Source organism: Urocitellus parryii, unplaced genomic scaffold (genome assembly GCF_045843805.1).
Source record: "Urocitellus parryii isolate mUroPar1 unplaced genomic scaffold, mUroPar1.hap1 Scaffold_45, whole genome shotgun sequence".
Classification (NCBI taxonomy): Eukaryota; Metazoa; Chordata; class Mammalia; order Rodentia; family Sciuridae; genus Urocitellus; species Urocitellus parryii.
This window is the reverse complement of record NW_027554016.1, coordinates 4098228-4115458: the sequence shown is the minus strand read 5'-3', so window position 1 is coordinate 4115458 and position 17231 is coordinate 4098228. Positions and strand designations below refer to the sequence as shown.

At 33.3% G+C, this 17231-nt stretch overlaps 1 protein-coding gene across 1 annotated transcript in view; it reads left to right on the top strand.

Annotated features, from left to right (window-relative positions):
* LOC144252546 (DNA mismatch repair protein Msh3-like) overlaps positions 1-17231 on the top strand; it is a 47886-nt gene that overhangs the window by 13561 nt on the left and 17094 nt on the right. Inside the window, 4 exon segments of the mRNA XM_077794801.1 lie at positions 343-459; positions 864-981; positions 5881-6026; positions 9504-9670. Coding sequence (XP_077650927.1) covers positions 343-459; positions 864-981; positions 5881-6026; positions 9504-9670 — 548 coding nt within the window.

The window sequence follows — 17231 nt, the reverse complement described above, 5'->3', positions numbered from 1 at the left end:
CCTTTTTATATTGAATAGTCCTTATGTAAAGACAGCTCAGCACTTTTAGGTTTTGGAACATCTAAGGACATAGAAAAAGAGTTGTCATTTTTTGGAGACATTTAGAGATACAGATTTTGGCCGTAATGTCAGGTGGTAGGAACTGCCAAAAAATAGATGAGACCAGGGAATTTATATGGGGAGTTTCTTTCAAACTTTTTATTGATGTACCACACATTTAGAGAAGTACACAAATCCTAAATGTATACCTTGATGAATTTTTAACAAAGTGAACAAATCCCACATGGAATCTTGAAATAGAAATTTATTAACATTCTTTCTTTTTTTTTTTTTAAATATTAGATTGCTGCCCGGGAGCTGAATATTTATTGCCATTTAGATCACAACTTTATGACAGCAAGTATATCAACTCACAGACTATTTGTTCATGTACGCCATCTTGTGGATAAAGGATATAAGGTCAGCTTTGATTTTTAACTTCAAGGGAGAAGGGAGGGAGATTCTCTTCCAGGGAGTGAAAACATGCCTTTAAAGTAACAGGCAGGCTTTAATGAGTTTTAGAATTTGGCATTTGAAGAAATGAAAAAATGTTTCATAATTATTAACGTACCTTGATTTTTAAGAGCATATTGTTAGGTATTTACAGAAAAAAATTTTAGACTCAGTAACAGAGTGCTTCTTAGTGATTTGTGTACACTAGTCAGCTGCTCATGGTCCTTGTTGCTTAAACCTTATATCTGGACACTGTGGACTAATTCACTTATTTTAAGTGTTTCAGAATTAATATTTAAGCATTTTGCAATGAGTTTGTTAGATTGGTTTTTCATCAGATTTGATATTAAATATCTCTTACTTTGTTGAAGGTGGGAGTTGTAAAGCAAACTGAAACTGCAGCATTAAAGGCTATTGGAGACAACAAAAGTTCTCTCTTTTCCCGGAAACTGACTGCTCTTTATACAAAATCCACACTCATTGGAGAAGATATCCTTTTCGAATAGTAATTTTTCTCTTAGTTGTTACAACTGCTTTGTTTTAAGGTGACATTAAAAAAAAGTCCTCTGGGAACCTTTTTGATGAGGTGAGGTGGTACAGTTATTTGAATCCTTGGATAGTGCAATAATGAAGAGGAAGGATTGATAGTAACTAGAAACAAACATTTTCAATGTCATAGTGAAATACAAATTCATCATATACTAAGAGCAAGAAGAAGTGAACCTAATAAATGATAATGTCAAGTTAGCAATTGATTTGAAATTGTGTGTTTTCTTGGATCATTTGTGGACAAAGGTTAGGTGTTTAGGGCCTATACATTCCTTCGGATCTTCCTACTTTGAGACCTGAAAAATAATAACTTAGTAACTTAATGTGGAAAGAAAACTATGAAGTCAAAATTAAAATATACTTAAATGCTTATAAAATATAATATAGGCCATCTTCATTAATTGTTAATTCATGAAGATTTTATTGCTTTTGAAAATGGATTGTGGGTAAAGCTTTATTACTTTGCAGAAATCTTCAGTATGCCCAATGATTGCTGCCAAATTTATAGATTTTCATAAATTTGTTGTGTTAATTGAAGCAAAGTAATTTTAAAAGCAAAGTCATAAAATTCTGTTTTTAAAGCCAAATAGTTGTATATAAAATAAGGTGAGGGTGCATTTAATAATGTTTACTTAGGTTGGGTCTCTTATAATAAAATAATCTAGGGATAAAGAAGGCCTTAAATCATGTGCTAAAGTATTTCTTTTATGGTTTATTACAAATCTGCGTATTTAGAGGCCTCTTAGTTTCTATGCAAATTCTGAGGATTATTTTGTTTTTTAAGATCACAAATAATGAATAACTGTCATTCGGAGCAAACTCTAAACCATTTGCATCCCTTTGGTTGTTCTAATCTGATCAGGCTGTAAAAACATGGTAGTTTATTTTTTTCTTTTTTACCTAAGCTGAGTCTCCTACTTGAAACCCATTCGTAAAAGAGTATCCTTCCCTGCTTCACATCTGCTATGCTTATGGCTCTTTTTTTAAAAAATAACTTTTTAAAAATGAGTGCAATGGAATGTTGCTCAGCATTAAAGGAGAATAAAATTATTGCATTTGCAGATCAATGGATAGAGTTGGAGAATATCATGCTAAGTGAAATAAGTCAATCCAAATAAAAAAAAAAAACAAAAAAACAGGGACTGAATGTTTTCTCTGATAAGTGGATACTAATCCATAATGGGAGGGGGGTGCAGGATGTAATGAGTTGGAGGAACTTTGGATGGGGCAAAGTGGAGGGAGGGAATGGAGCAAGGGGATAGCAAAGATGGTGGAATGAGACAGACATCATTACCCTACTTCTTGTGCAACCAGAGAAGTGAAAAATTATGCTTCGTTAACAATGAATTGAAGAGCTTTCTACTGTCAGGTATAATTGATTAGAATAAATAAAAAAATTAGTGTGTTATGAACATACAGAAAGGCAAAATTCACTGTGGTGTATTCATATATGTTCATAGGAAAGTTTGGTCATGCTCATTCCACTATGCTTCTCTTTTCCCATCCTTTTACCTTCCCCCTAAATTTCATTTCTCCACACCATCAATCTCTCTTCTATTTTTATGGGATTCCCCTTGCCCCCCACTCTCCGTATATTTTGGTCTAGTTTCCAAAAAAAAAAAAAAAAAAAAAGAATTGAATCCTTGACTTTCTGGGTCTGGCTTAATTCACTTGTCATAATGTTTTCTAGTTCCTTCCATTTACCAGCAAATGCCATAAATTCATTATTCTTTATGGCTGAGTAAAACTCTATTGTATATATGTACTATTTTTTCTTTATCAATTTCTGTTGATGGGCACCTAGAGTGGTTCCATAGCTTGACTATTGTGAATTGCACCTCTAAAAACATTGATGTGGCTGCATTCTTATATTTTGCGGATTTTAGATCTTTTGAACATATACCAAGGAGTGGGATAGCTAGGTGTTATGGTGATTTCTTCCTAGTTTTTTGAGGAATCTCCATACTGCTTTCCAGGATGGTTGCACTATTTTGAGTCCCACCAACAATATATGAATGTACTTTTTCCCCCATCTCCTCACCAATATTTATTGCTGTTTGTTATCTTGATAATTGCTATTCTGACTGGAATGAGATGATTAATTTGCATTTCCCTATTTGCTATATATGTTGACCATTTTTTCATATATTTCTTGGCCATTTGTATTTCTTCTTTTGAGAAACATCTGTTTAGTTCTTTTGCCCATTTATCTATTGGGTTATTTGTTTTTTTGATGTTAAGTTTATATATATATATATTTTTTCTGGATATTAATCCTTTATCTGAGGAGCAGGTGGCAAAGACATTCTCCCATCTTGTAGGCTCTCTCTTCACACTCTTGTTTCTGTTGCTGTGAAGAAGCTTTGTAATCGGATGCTGTCCCACTTATTGATTCTTGGTTTTATTTGTTGTGCTTAATGAGTCTTGTTAAGTAAGTTGATGCCTGTGCCTATATGTTGAAATGTTGAGCCTACATTTTCTTCTTAGAAGTTATAGAGTTTCTCGTCTAATTCCTTGGTCTTTGATCTAGGTCTTTGATCTTTTTTGTTAAAAAAAATGGTTCTTTTTAGTTATACATAACATTAAGATTCATTTGGACATAACTGTAAAAGCATGGATTGTAATTTGTTCTAATTCAGTCCCCACTACTTCCCCTTTCCCTCTCCTCTTCCATCCCCCTATTCCCCTCATTCTACTGATCTTTCTGTTTACTTATAGTTTTGTTTTTAAATTAGTACCTAGTAGATAAATACATAATGGTGAGATTTCACTGAGGTGTATTCATATATGTATAGGAAAGTTAGGTCAGATTTATTCATTGTTCTTTCCTTCTCTTGTCCCATCTCCTTCTCCCTCAATCCCTTTCTTCTACTCCACTGATCTTCTATTTTCTTTGGTCCACTTTGAAATGACTTTTGTGCAGGGTGAGAGATAGGGATCAAGTTTCATTCTTCTACATATGGGTATCCAGTTTTCCAAGCACCTTTTGTTAAAATGGTCATCCTTTCTCTTTTTGGCATCTTTGTCAAGTATCATAGGGCTATAAGTAAGTATATGAGTTTTTCTCTGGGTCTTCTGTTCTGTTTCATTGGTCTTCATGTCTATTTTGGTGCCAGTACCATATTAATTTTGTTACTGTAACTCTGTGGTATAATTTGAGATCAAGTATTGTGATGCCTCCAGAATTGCTCTTTTTGTTCAGGATTGCTTTGGCCATTCTGGGTCTATTATTCTTCCAAATGAATTTTAGAACTGTTTTTTTTTGTTGTTGTTGTTGTTCTAGTTCTGTGAAGAATGTCATTGGTATTTTGGTGGGGATTGTGTTGAATCTATATGCTGCTTTGGTAGTATGGCCATTTTGATAAAATTCTGCCTATCCTAGAACATAGGAGGTCTTTCATCTTCTAAGATCTTCTGTTTCTTTTTTCAGTGTTTTCATAGAGGTCTTTCACCTCCTTGGTTAGATTTATTCTAAATATTTTTTTTCAAGTTATTGTAAATGCGATAGTTTTCCTGATTTCTTTCTCAGCGGATTCATTATTGGTGCATAGGAAAGCAATATGTTGTTCTTGTATCCTGCTAAATTTGTTTATCATCTTTAGAAGTCTTCTCTTGGAGTTTTTCAGGTCTTTTAAACATAGGATAATGTCATCAGTGGACAGATAATTTGACTTCTTTTTTTTCCTATTTCTCTCCCTTTAATTTCCTTCTCTTGCCTAATTGCTCTGGCTTGAGTTTTATGGAATATGTTGAATTGGAGTGGTGAGAGTGGACATCCTTGTCTTATTCCTGTTTTCGGAGGAAATATTCTGTTTTTCTCTGTTCAGTATGATATTGGCCTTTGGTTTGTCATATATAGCCTTTACAATGTTGTGGTCAGTTCCTTCTATCCCTGGTTTCTCTAGTGTTTTAAACATGAATGAGTGCTGGACTTTGTCCAATGCTTATTCTGTATCGAAATAATCATGTGATTCTTGTCCCTAAATCTATTTATGTGGTGAATTCATTTATTGATTTTTCTACGTTGAACTAGGCTTGCATCCCCGATCATGGTGTACTATCTTTATTTAGTGTGTTTTTGAATGTAATTTGAAGCATTTTATTAAGAAGTTTTTCATCTGTGTTCATCAGGGATATTGGTCTGTAGTTTTCTTTCCTTGATATGCTTTTATCTGGTTTCGGTATCAGGGTGATAACTGGCTTCATAGAACGAATTTGGCAGTGTTTCCTCCTTTCTTTTATCTTCTTATACCCAAATTGGATGTATCCAGACCAGCTTTTTCCATAATTAGCTTTTACCTCTTGAGAATTGGACTAATGGACTCATTTTACACACACACACACACACACACACACACACACACACAAACACAAACAAATGCACGCATGCACAACCTACACACATACACATTTATTTCTGATTTTTTAAAATGTCTTTTAAAACTGTTTTACCTTTCTGGGAGCTTTAGGTATGTTAAAGAAAAAAATTAATTTATACTTATTTTACTATATTTATGCTTTGATTTATAGAATCAAGTATTTTAGAATTGTTAATAATTCAAGTCTCAGCATCATCCAATTAAAGGGGGTTAATATTTGGGCATCCACAGCATCTGATGTATTCTCCTAGGGCCTTTGGAAGTGAGACAATAATAGTTACCTGTCGTCATGAACCTTACATGCAGCTATGCTCATGGTAAATCAGAAGAATGTGCTGCATGGAAGAGTTTTGCATAGAGGAAAATACTCAGAAAATGAACCATTGTTTTAATGGAGAAAACAGTTAATATTAAACATTAGTGGCACTTCAGGACATTATTTTTCTTTAATCATTATTACATGTGAATCCTCTGATCAAGCTGGATGATGCTGTAGATGTTGATGAGATACTGACTGATACTTCTACCAGCTACCTTCTATGTATCTATGAAAATAAGGAAAACATTAAGGACAAAAAAATGGGGAACATTTTCATTGGCATTGTGGTAAGAATTTTGTAGGTGAAAAAGGAATAATAACTGTTCATGGTATTTCTAAACATGAGAATCACAAATGGTTTATAATGAGGATAACTGATGAGATATGCCTTGAAGTAATTGAACTGGGAAGCATTGTCCTCTTTAGATTATACGTTACATCACTAGTTACAGTATACTCCTATCTCAGCACTCTGCTATGGAAAGATACAGATAGTTTCGGTTCATATGCTTCAGGATTTTAGGGTTGAAGGTAAGTGGAGTAATAGGCATAAATGTGGACAGTGTGCACATAGTAGAATGAAACATAAGCCAGCCACATGCATGTGTAGCAAGAGTTTTCTAGATTTCATCTACAGGCTTGAAATTAAACATGAATGATTCAGAATATTCTATCTAGATTTGGAGAAAGGGATAGTTAGAGAAGTGATAATTGACCAATGTAAAACACCAGACTAAGTGTTAGGAATATTTATACTCAGTGTTTCATATAAACATGGTTCGTGAATTATAGTTTTCTTGCCCTTGCCTTATGGCAATTTATGAATACATTTGCCCATTTACATGCCTACCTGGACCATGCTCAAAATCTTTTTAGGGCCTTTCACAATTATTAAATACCTTTGTCCTATTGTACATTAAGTGAAAGCAGGGCTTTTTGCCTGAGTAATAACTTCTCTTTGCTTTTTAAAATTTCTACAGTCAGTGACAATATCAATAAATTCTTACAATCTGAATGTCTCCAGTGTGACTTTTAATACCTTATTCTGTGTTACTCTGTGCTAACTTGGCATTTGCTTAACCTGTAAGCTCTTCTCTCAGGGAGTTAGCATTACCTTGGGGATTGGATGGCTCTAAGCCAATTAGATTTGTTTTTCTTCCTTGAGAAGCACTTTTTATCTAACTGCAGACACAGTTGGACCTATCTACAAATAGTAAAGTTATTTGCTTTTAGGCTTTAACATATGTTGTATGCTATTTTATATTTACCTGAAACTCAGTTTAAAGAACAGAGTTGACAATGTATAGTTCCTTCTTAGCACATTTAGAAATAACCTCTAATCTACTGACAGATCTAACCATAGTATGTGAAGTGGGATACAAAAATAAAATGAAAGTGGTAATTTGCCCTTTCAGTGTTTTTTTTTTTTTTTTTTTTTTGGATCCTCTCTTGATCTCAGAAACCACTTTTGGATTGATGATATCCAGAGTTAAGGATATCATCAGTCCAAAAGTGGTTATAGGGTGTGGATATAGGATGAATTATAGGATGTGGATATTTTCAGCTGGCTCAACCTCTCTCCTGAGCTCCAGGCTTTTGCATCTAAATTAGTATTAAGCAAGGGCACTCAGAATTTTCTGACCCTTCAAACTCAGTGGCTGAAATGGAACTCATTTTCCTTTACCTTCAGAACAGTTCTTCCTGGATTTTTCCCTGCTGTGATCAGTGTTAGCCATTCCATAGTCACAGCCTGGGAGTCATCTTTGTGTACTGGCAGTGAGTCTAGAATCGAAGGCTTCACTATTGGAAAAACACGGTGATTAGGACCATTGCCTTCAGTATGGACAGTATGGTTCTAAACAGATTGACTTTAAATTTCTCCTCTTGTTTTTTGGTACCAGTGATTGAACTCGGGGGCACTTGACCACTGAGCCACATCCCAGTCCCATTTTGTATTTTATTTAGAGAATGGGTCTCACTGAGTTGCTTAGCACCTTGCTTTTGCTGAGGCTGGCTTTGAACTTGTAATCCTCCTGCCCTCAGCCCCCTGAGCCATGGGGATTATAGACGTGCGCCACCATGCCCACTTAGCTTTCTTGATAATACATACCTTATAGAATAATGAAGTTTCAGGTGTTACAATAGAAAATTTCTCTAATTAAATTTAGTAACAGAATATTTGGCTGGCTGATAAGTTTGTTATTTGACATCTTTTAAGTGGCTTTTGTAAATGCATGATTATAGACTGTGGGACATAAACTTAGATATGTATCCTGAGACACTGATACTATAGATAGTATAGTATGGAATACTATAGAAAGCTTTTTCAATGGAATTAAAAGATTTTTCTTTTTTTAAGATTGTAGTCTTTTTTGAATGAAAGTATTTTTGATCTATGTGTGAGATATTTAAAAAATTATAAAATATTCAATGAAAAATGCATAAAATAAATTTGGCAGGGTAGCATAAGACAGTCACCCAGGTCAGAACTATAACTACTACAACCCATAAGATCCTTGTGTATCTCTTCACTCCAGAAGTGACTGTAATCCAGACTTTTGAGGTAATAAGTTCCTTCCTTTTAGTTCTAGTTTTACCACTTTAATCACAAGTGTAGATATACTGTACGTATTTTTCTTTAGATCCTGCTTCTTTTGTTTCCTATGTTTTTATGTGAGATTTATTTACATTTGTTGCTGTAGGTTTTTTGTTGCTGTGTCCTATTACATTTTATTGTGTACAGTTTACATATTCCTCTGTTGGTGGACATATGGGTTCTTTCTAGTTTTTGGTTCTACAAAGAATACTGCTATATGTATACATGTTTTTGTGCATGTCTTCTACTTTATACATGCCTGAATTTCTCAGGAATTTACATCTGGGGAAGGAATTGCTGATAGGATGTGGATATTTTCAGCGGGCTGTTTTAGAAAGAGGCTGTGTCAGTTGGTTAGCCATCAATAGCATATGAACATAGGGATTAATGATTCTCCCTTCTTTTAGCTGGTGGAGGCTATAACTCACCCTAGGCTTCTCATAGGCATTAGTAGTATATAAGAGTGTGGCCTGGGGAGTTAGACTGTGTGGGTTTGAATCCACCATTTAGTTCTGAGACCTTGGCTAAGTAACTTGACATTTTTTTTTAATCTCTTCCAAGTGGTAATATTTTCCAGTTTGTCTTTTGGCATAGGGTGATGGGGTATCTTCAAGTTATTTCATTGAATAGACTGCCTGGTTGGGGTTCATGAGAATTTGTTACATGTATATTTTTTTTTGCAAAAATTTGCTTTTTATTTATTTGTTTATATAATTAAGTGTATTCTTGAACATTTTGGTTTTCAGATTACTAGGACCATATTACTTATTACTTCTGTATCTATCTGTACAATGCCTTATATTTTCTAAAGCATTCACGTTTTTTTGTTTTTTTTTTTTCTGACTTGATCCTTACAATAGTTCTGTTAGGGAAATAAACTGACTTATTTCCATTTTGGAGGAGGAAACTGAGGCCCAAGTAGGATTTGGTGACTTGTCATAGCCACTCCATCTTTGCATTAGGTCCAGGGCCTGTACTCAGGTGCCTTTTGAAACTCCCATTTAGTTTCTTTTAGTTCAGTGACTCTGACTTATGTAAATAAGTCTTGAAAAACAACAGGTTTTCAAACACTTTAGAAATGGAATGTATCATCTTTACTATTTGCATGTTTAACCATAACTGGAAGAAATTATATTGTCTGTGATATTACATTTGTGCTTGTTTTCAGGGTGTGCAGCCTGCCACAGGTGAAGTTGTGTTCGATAGTTTCCAGGACTCTCCTTCCCGTTCCGAGCTGGAGGCTCGGATATCAAGCCTGCAGCCGGTGGAGCTGCTACTTCCATCAGACTTGTCAGAGCAAACAGAGATGCTCATTCACAGGGTCACTGCTATTAGGTATGTTGGCATGCTGTTTGAAGATAATGATTCTGAAACTGATTTACTGACAAAGCCAAACTTGTCAAAATTGTTAAAAATAGTTTATAATTATAAAAATTATATTTCAATGTAACTTAAAAAATTTTATATTTCAGCTTTTTTCAAAATTCCATTTCAGAATTGTATTTCAAAATAATGGAAATTTTCAAAAGAAAATTACCCATACTGTCTCTTTAATGTAAGACTATAAAAATGATCATTTTAAAGGGGCTTCTGATATTACTTAATGCTATTGTTTGGTAATTAAGGGGCTTATGATATTACTTCAGTATATTGTTTGGTAATTTTCAGTTTCTGGAGATAGGATTCATTTTTTGGAAATCTTACGTAGTTTTGAAAATGCTTTCTTTGTGCTTTATTTTTTTTTTCGATTTTTAAAAAATTTTTATTGTTGGTTGTTCAAAACATTACATAGTTCTTGACATATCATATTTCACACTTTGATTCAAGTGGGTTATGAACTCCCATTTTTACCCTGTATACAGATTGCAGAATCACATCGGTTACACATCCACTGATTTACATATTGCCATACTAGTGTCTGTTGTATTCTGCTGCCTTTCCTATCCTCTACTATCCCCCTTTTTGTGCTTTAAGTTTCAGTTCAGTGCTGCGTCCAGTAGTGTCCAGTAGTTTTATTTACAAGATCTAAGGTCACATGACTTATATATGAAATGGTGTAATGGGCACTGATGCTGTAGAGGAAGAAAATGAGTTTATTATATGTGTCTGGCACAGTTGACAACCCAATAGGAAAGGCAAGTATGTACATATCTAACTGGATTCATGAGGCATGATATGTTTCGTACCATTGAGGAGGATTCTATACTGCCACTGTGGAGCAGTGGTGAAGACCAGCAGTGGTGGTGAAGAGACAAAAATTTTGGGCTGGGGCTTGAATGAAGAGGAAGTTGTATATTGAGGAACTGGACTTTAGAATTAGGCAAGCAAGCACATAAAGATTTTCATTTAGTAAGTCGACAAAACAGTTAGAAAATCAAACTGATTTATTAAGTGAAGTTCCATATGTTTCTTTGATCTTAAAGTTAAGAGTGTTCATTCTATTTAAATGTAACTTCCAACAAAGTAGCTTTTGTAATTTGTTTTTTGATTATAACACAGACATATGTTCATTTAGAAGTTAGGATTTACAAAAAAGAAAGATAAAGTAATTCAAAATTGTAAAACCCAGAGATAACTACATTTTAGTGTATTATTTCTGTATATGTACACCATCATTATGCTTATCATAATTATCAAATGTTATTCACTTTTCAGAATTGTATGTGCTATACTTTGATATGACTGGAAGAACTGTAAGTTTGTTTATACTAATGTCACCACAAACACATGAATATCATGTTGTTGTCAAGACAGCTATGACTTCATTATGTATTAAGGATTTTTTTTCAGTTAGATTATGATCTTTTTTGGTGGTACTAGGGATTAAAGCCAAGGGTTCTCTACCACCAAGCTACATGTACAGCCTTTTATTATTTTTTTACTTTAAGAAAATTAAATTAAAATTAAGAAAATTAAAACGTTGTCTTGCTAAGCTGCCTAGGCTGGTTTCAAAACTTCATTCCTCCTATTAGCTCGAATTGTAGGTGTGAACCACTGCACCTGGCTAGCTCCATTATAATCTTATGGGATCACTGTCATATGTGTGATCTGTTGCTGATTAGAATCTCAAGTGACTCATGTATGTATGAAATGGTGAATTTGAGCCATTTAATGCTCCAATAGCAGTGTAAGAAAGTTCCTATTGTTCCAAATTATCATCAATATTTGATAATAATTTTGCTGACTGGTTAGTGGGTAATAGTTTTCAATATTGTCCGAGTTGCATTTCCTTATTTCCTAAAGAGTTAGAGCACCTTCGTATGTATATTGGCTATTTAAATGTCATCTGTTGTGAAGTGCTTGTATTTTTTCCTTTATTTTGTAGGACATAGATCAAACCCAGGCCTTGCTCATGCTAGGCAAATACTCTACTACTGAGCTATAAACCCTATGCATACCCCCATCTTCTTCTATTAGGGTTTTGGTACTTTTCTTCCTATTGAAGGTTTAGGCGTTCTTCATATATTCTGGATATGAATCATTTTGTTATATGTGTCACATCCATCTCCACTTCTGCAACTTAATTTTTTTCTTCTTTGAGGTGGCTTTTGATGAATCTTAGTTACATGTAGTTAAAGTGTGGTATCCCTTCCCTGTATGATTAGTAACTTATATATTCTATTTAAGAAGTCTTTTTTCTAACTAAGGTCATAAAGATACATGTTTACATTATCAGAACTGTAATAAATGTGTGTAGTTAATAGGTATGAAAGCCTGCAAGTATTGATTTTTATGTTGAATATGAAGTAGGGATTGAGGTTGATTTTTTTCCATATAAGTGTCTTTAATTATTCAGTATCATTCATCCACTTTACCCCAATTCTCCACTGCCTACACTCTCCCATACTCTAATGTCACTTGTTGTAAGACAAGGGTATAAATGATCTTGCTTCTGAACAATCTAATCTGTTCCATTGATCTATTTCTCTATCCTTATGCCAATATATTAATTGCTGCAGGTTTGTAGTAAATTATAACAACTAGAGGAGCAAATACTTGTGCTTCTTTAAAGATTATGTTACTGATTTTCTTAACCTTTTGAATCTCCTATGTTATTTTTTAAATTATCTTGTCAGTAGAGGCTGCTTGATTTGATTGTAATTTTGCTAACTTCTTGAGGGGAATTAACATAGCCCTTCAGAAAATATTAAATCTGATAATCACAAAAATAGTATCTTGTTCTTAGATCTTCAATTTCTCTTAAGAGTATAATTTTCTCCTGAGGGTCTTCTTATTTTATATTATTTAGTCCAAAGTACATGATATTTTATTCTATTATAAGAGCTATTATTTGAAAATTTTATTTCTTAGCTTTGTAGCTGGTACATAAAAATGAAAGTTTACTTTTCATGAATTCAAATAATTTATCTGTATAACAGGTGTATCTTATATTGGAGCATTATTCTGGTGTCTCTAGAGAAGCTAAATTAATAGTATGCACACACAAATAGAGACATTTAAAAATACATTTACTATAAGGGAATTGGTTCATGCATTTATGGAGGCTAAGACGTCCAAAATCTGTATTTGACAAGTTGGAGACCTATAATTATATAGTTCCAGTCTGAGTCTTAAGGCCAGAGTGAGGCACTTTCCTGAGAGCTCATGGTCTGAGCTCCAGTGAGAGTCATAATCCAAATGCAGAAGACTGACATCTCACTTCAAATACAACCAAACAGAGAAAGATTTCTTTATTACTCAGTCTTTAAGTCTATTCATGTCTCTAGTAGATTAGATGAGGCCACCCTCATCACCCACATTGGAGAGGGCATATTGCTGTACTAATTTTGCAAATTTAAATGTTTATTTTTAACTAGAATAACCCTCAGATACTCAGACACAATATATAACCAAATATCTAGGTACCTAAAATCAGGTATCACAAGGCACAATAAGATTAACTACAAATTACTTTCTTCCTTTCAAATTCTACAAAAAAATATAAAAATCTGTTGTTTTTAACAAAAGTATCTGTTTGAGAAAATGCTCATATCAAAGAATAATGGTTAAATAATAATGAGTTAATTATTTATCTCAGCAAGTTAACAAAAGAACAGAAAAACAGAAGAAATAATAAAAATGAAACAGAAATAAATAAAACATACAATTGATATCAATGAAGTCAAGAGGTGATTCTCGGAAAAATTAATAAGATTGATAAACTTTTGAGGTACTAAATCAAGAAATAGATGGACATACAAGTAACTAATATTAGCAATGAGAGAAGGGAGTTAATTATAGCTCTTTTAAGACTTATTTATTACATAAGAGGCTATAATGCTTTGTTAATGTTAAATGTTTTTGCACTAATTTTTTTCAAGGAAAGACCACTCAGGAAATGGTAAATCCTAAATCATAAGCCATTCATTAATTGGTATTTGTTGGTTTCATAGTGGGTCCATGATCCAGATATGAGGGAGAATGTTGTGTTAAATTTTGAGAATTTAAATGAAAGAGTCAACTTCATGCTTTTTCTTTGTAGGCTGAATTTAATTACCAACAGAATTTTAAAAATAACTATGAGATTACTAAAAATTTCAGGTATTTTTTTGTTTATTTCTTGGTCATTGGTACTGATATCCTTTTAATACCATGCCATAAAAGTTTAATACTTGCATTCAGTTAACAAGTACTGATAAGTCACCTAATATATAAAAGGCAATGTTACTTACGGTATTTCGTATATCCAAAAATGGGTTGAACATGACAGTGAGCAACATATAACATTATAAAACTTGAGTAGCATATACTTAAAAAAGCGTCTGTATGACTTGTGTAGTAGTATGTTTTTTTCAGAGGCACCTTTATTGCTGGGATTTTTTACCCCGTGGCAGTATTAATTGGCTTCAAAGTATCCATGATTTTTTTTTAATTGTACACAAATACACACACACAGAGACACACACACAGACACACATGCACACACACACAGACACACATGCACACACACACATACACACACACACACACACACACACACACACTTTTTGGTTTTAGGAAGAAGAGTACTCAATGGCTGTGGGCTCACTTGGTCCACCCAAAGCCCACTGAAGAGCTGAGGAGGTTGTGGTGACAAAGTCAAAAAGAGGCTTCTGATGACCAGTTTCACAGAAGTTGTTTCACATTATTATTGCATAGGGAAGCCTTTTATGCATAGTCTGTTACCTAGTAAATTTAGCTTAGGGCCATAATAATCCAGTGAGGAAGCAACATACTTTCAAGTGGCATCCAATGGGCTGAAAGTTCACTGGCAAAAAGCAGAAAGAAAAGGAACACAATGTGCACTTGAGGGTGGCCATGTTACCATGGTGATGGGGCTGGTTGTGGTTGTCGTTCCAAACCACAAATATACAGACCAGTGAGTGGAGCCCTATGATCCCACACAAAAGCAAGTAGGCTTATTTCCAGCTTACATGCCCAACAAATGGCCTTTTCACATATTTTCAAAAGATCCAAAAAATATATGAAAAAATACACCCATTAGATAGACCCTGCCTGACATGTAGTTGAGATGATAGAAACCAAAGCAGATGTATATTAAGTGTTGAATAAATTTATGTCTTGATTTTCAAAGTTTTTAAAAATATTCTACACATTAGGAAATTCTTTTCTCTTTCTGCTGATACTAGTTGTTATCTTTGAAGAGAGAGAGAGAGAGAGAGAGAGAGAGAGAGAGAGAGAGAGAGAGAGAGATATGCCCCTAATATGAAGAGAGAAAATCAAAAGATCTTAAAAGTTTTCTAGCTGTCTCTAATTCTTTCTGGTAAGAATAACAGGAGACATTTTTTACTCAATGGGGAAATAAAAGCATTCATACTGAAATGTAGGCTACTTTAAGTTCCTTTAGGAATTTGCTATTTGGGAAATAGGAGATTTTTACCTCTATATATTTTTAAATGTTCAGTATAGTGACTCTGAAAATTTTGCATAAAGTATAGAAAAAAGAATACCAAAGTGTTCAAAAGTACTTACATAAATATTAAACCAACCAAGAAATGATGGGTGTTTAGGAGGGGGGGCAATTTATAGGATAAAGTTGACTTACCATAAATATAATATTTTCATAAGAATAAAAATGAGACTTGGAAAAAATCAATATGAAAGAGAAATTTGACTTAATGAAAATCTGCTTTCCTCAATTTTATTTACTTGTTTTGCAAAATGTGATAACTATATTTTTTATAGTTACTCATAATTTTAATTCTTCTTTGGAAGGTCTTAATTACAGAGCATGGTGACCTGGGTAATAGCCAATTTTTAGATCCAAGAAACAAAATTTCCTTTAAGTTTGATCACTTATGGAAAGAAGCAAGTGACCCTCAACCAGAGGAAGTAGATGGAGGTTTGAAGTCTTGGAGAGAATCCTATGACAATGCTTTAAGATCCTATGTGAAAGATCATTATTCCAATGGCTTCTGTACTGTTAAGTAACTGTCTGCCTATTTCATTATCAGAGTGTTATATTTCTTATATTTACCTTATCACTTGGGAACTTTGGCCAACCAAACATCACTTCTTTCTTAGTTATGGTCTCTGTATTTTATTCCCTAAATCTTTTTTTAAATATTTTTCAGTTTTCAGTGGGCATTTATTTATTTATTTATATGTGTTGCTGAGAATTGAACCCAGTGCCTCACACATACTACAAGCATTCTACCACTGAGCCACAATCGCAGCCCCCTAAACCATTTTTGAAAGGAGTATAAATACATGAAAAATTTCTTTATAAAATCACAATGCATAATAATTTTAAATTTCTATATGTTCTATTTCATATTTATCTTATTTACTTATGAAAAAATATTGCCTTCCTTCAAAAATTAAGTTTTTAAATACTTTAACTTAGACTTAGGAAAAAATGTTAAAATTGTTGGGAGATCTATTATCCACATTTGTGTCTTTTTGACATAGGCATTTATACAAAAAACTACTTCTGCATAGTTAAGATATTTTTCACTAGATAATCAAAACTGTTTTGAAATAAACACTTTTAGAAATCCAGAGTAATTTTATTTTTATTTTTTACTATCTTTTGGGCTCTAACAGATAAATTTGGCTCTAACATGATTTCCCTTTTATAATATTGTGACAAGAAATATATGTATAGAATGTTTAATTTTTTATTTGTTTGTTTGTTTGTTTTGGTGGTGCTGTGAATTGAACCTAGGGTTTTGTGCATGTCAAACAAGAACTCTACCAGCTGAGCTGTAACACCAGCCTCAGAATGTTTAATAATTTTTTTATTATTGTATTTTAAACTTATATCAATTAATGAAATCATGATGTTTTGAAATATGTATACACTGTGGAATGGCTAAATTGAGCTAATTAGCATTTATTACCTAACAGGTTTATTTTTTAATGAGAATGCTGAAAATCTAATCTCTAAGCAATTATCAAAAACAATACATTAACTTGAGTATTTTAAATATGTGATGATGATGAGTTAAATGGCAATATAGAAAGTTAGTTAAGAGCACTTACATTTAAACTTTAATAACTGGTATGAGTCTTAGCCCTCATTCTCCAAAAATAATAGTGCTGGTCATATTCTCCCAATATAATAGTTTTGGTCATGTTGTTTTACTCTCTTTCTGCTTCCTGTAGAATGAAATCTAAAGTTTTTACTTATATATACTACTGTATGGTCTAAATCTACCATTTTGTCTCCCACTAGTCTACTTTACACATACCCTCTAACCTGATGACCTAATTGACATTCACTTAACAAATCCTTGATTTCATGCCTGAACTGTTTACTGGTCTTTATTCTCAGTCTCTGCTTATCAGAATCTTATCTGCTTTGTAAAGCTCAGCTTAAAGGCACCTCCATTAAACTCTAATCCCGGAGCAATATTTTCCTCTATTCATTGTACCTCTGTCTCTGTTAGAATTT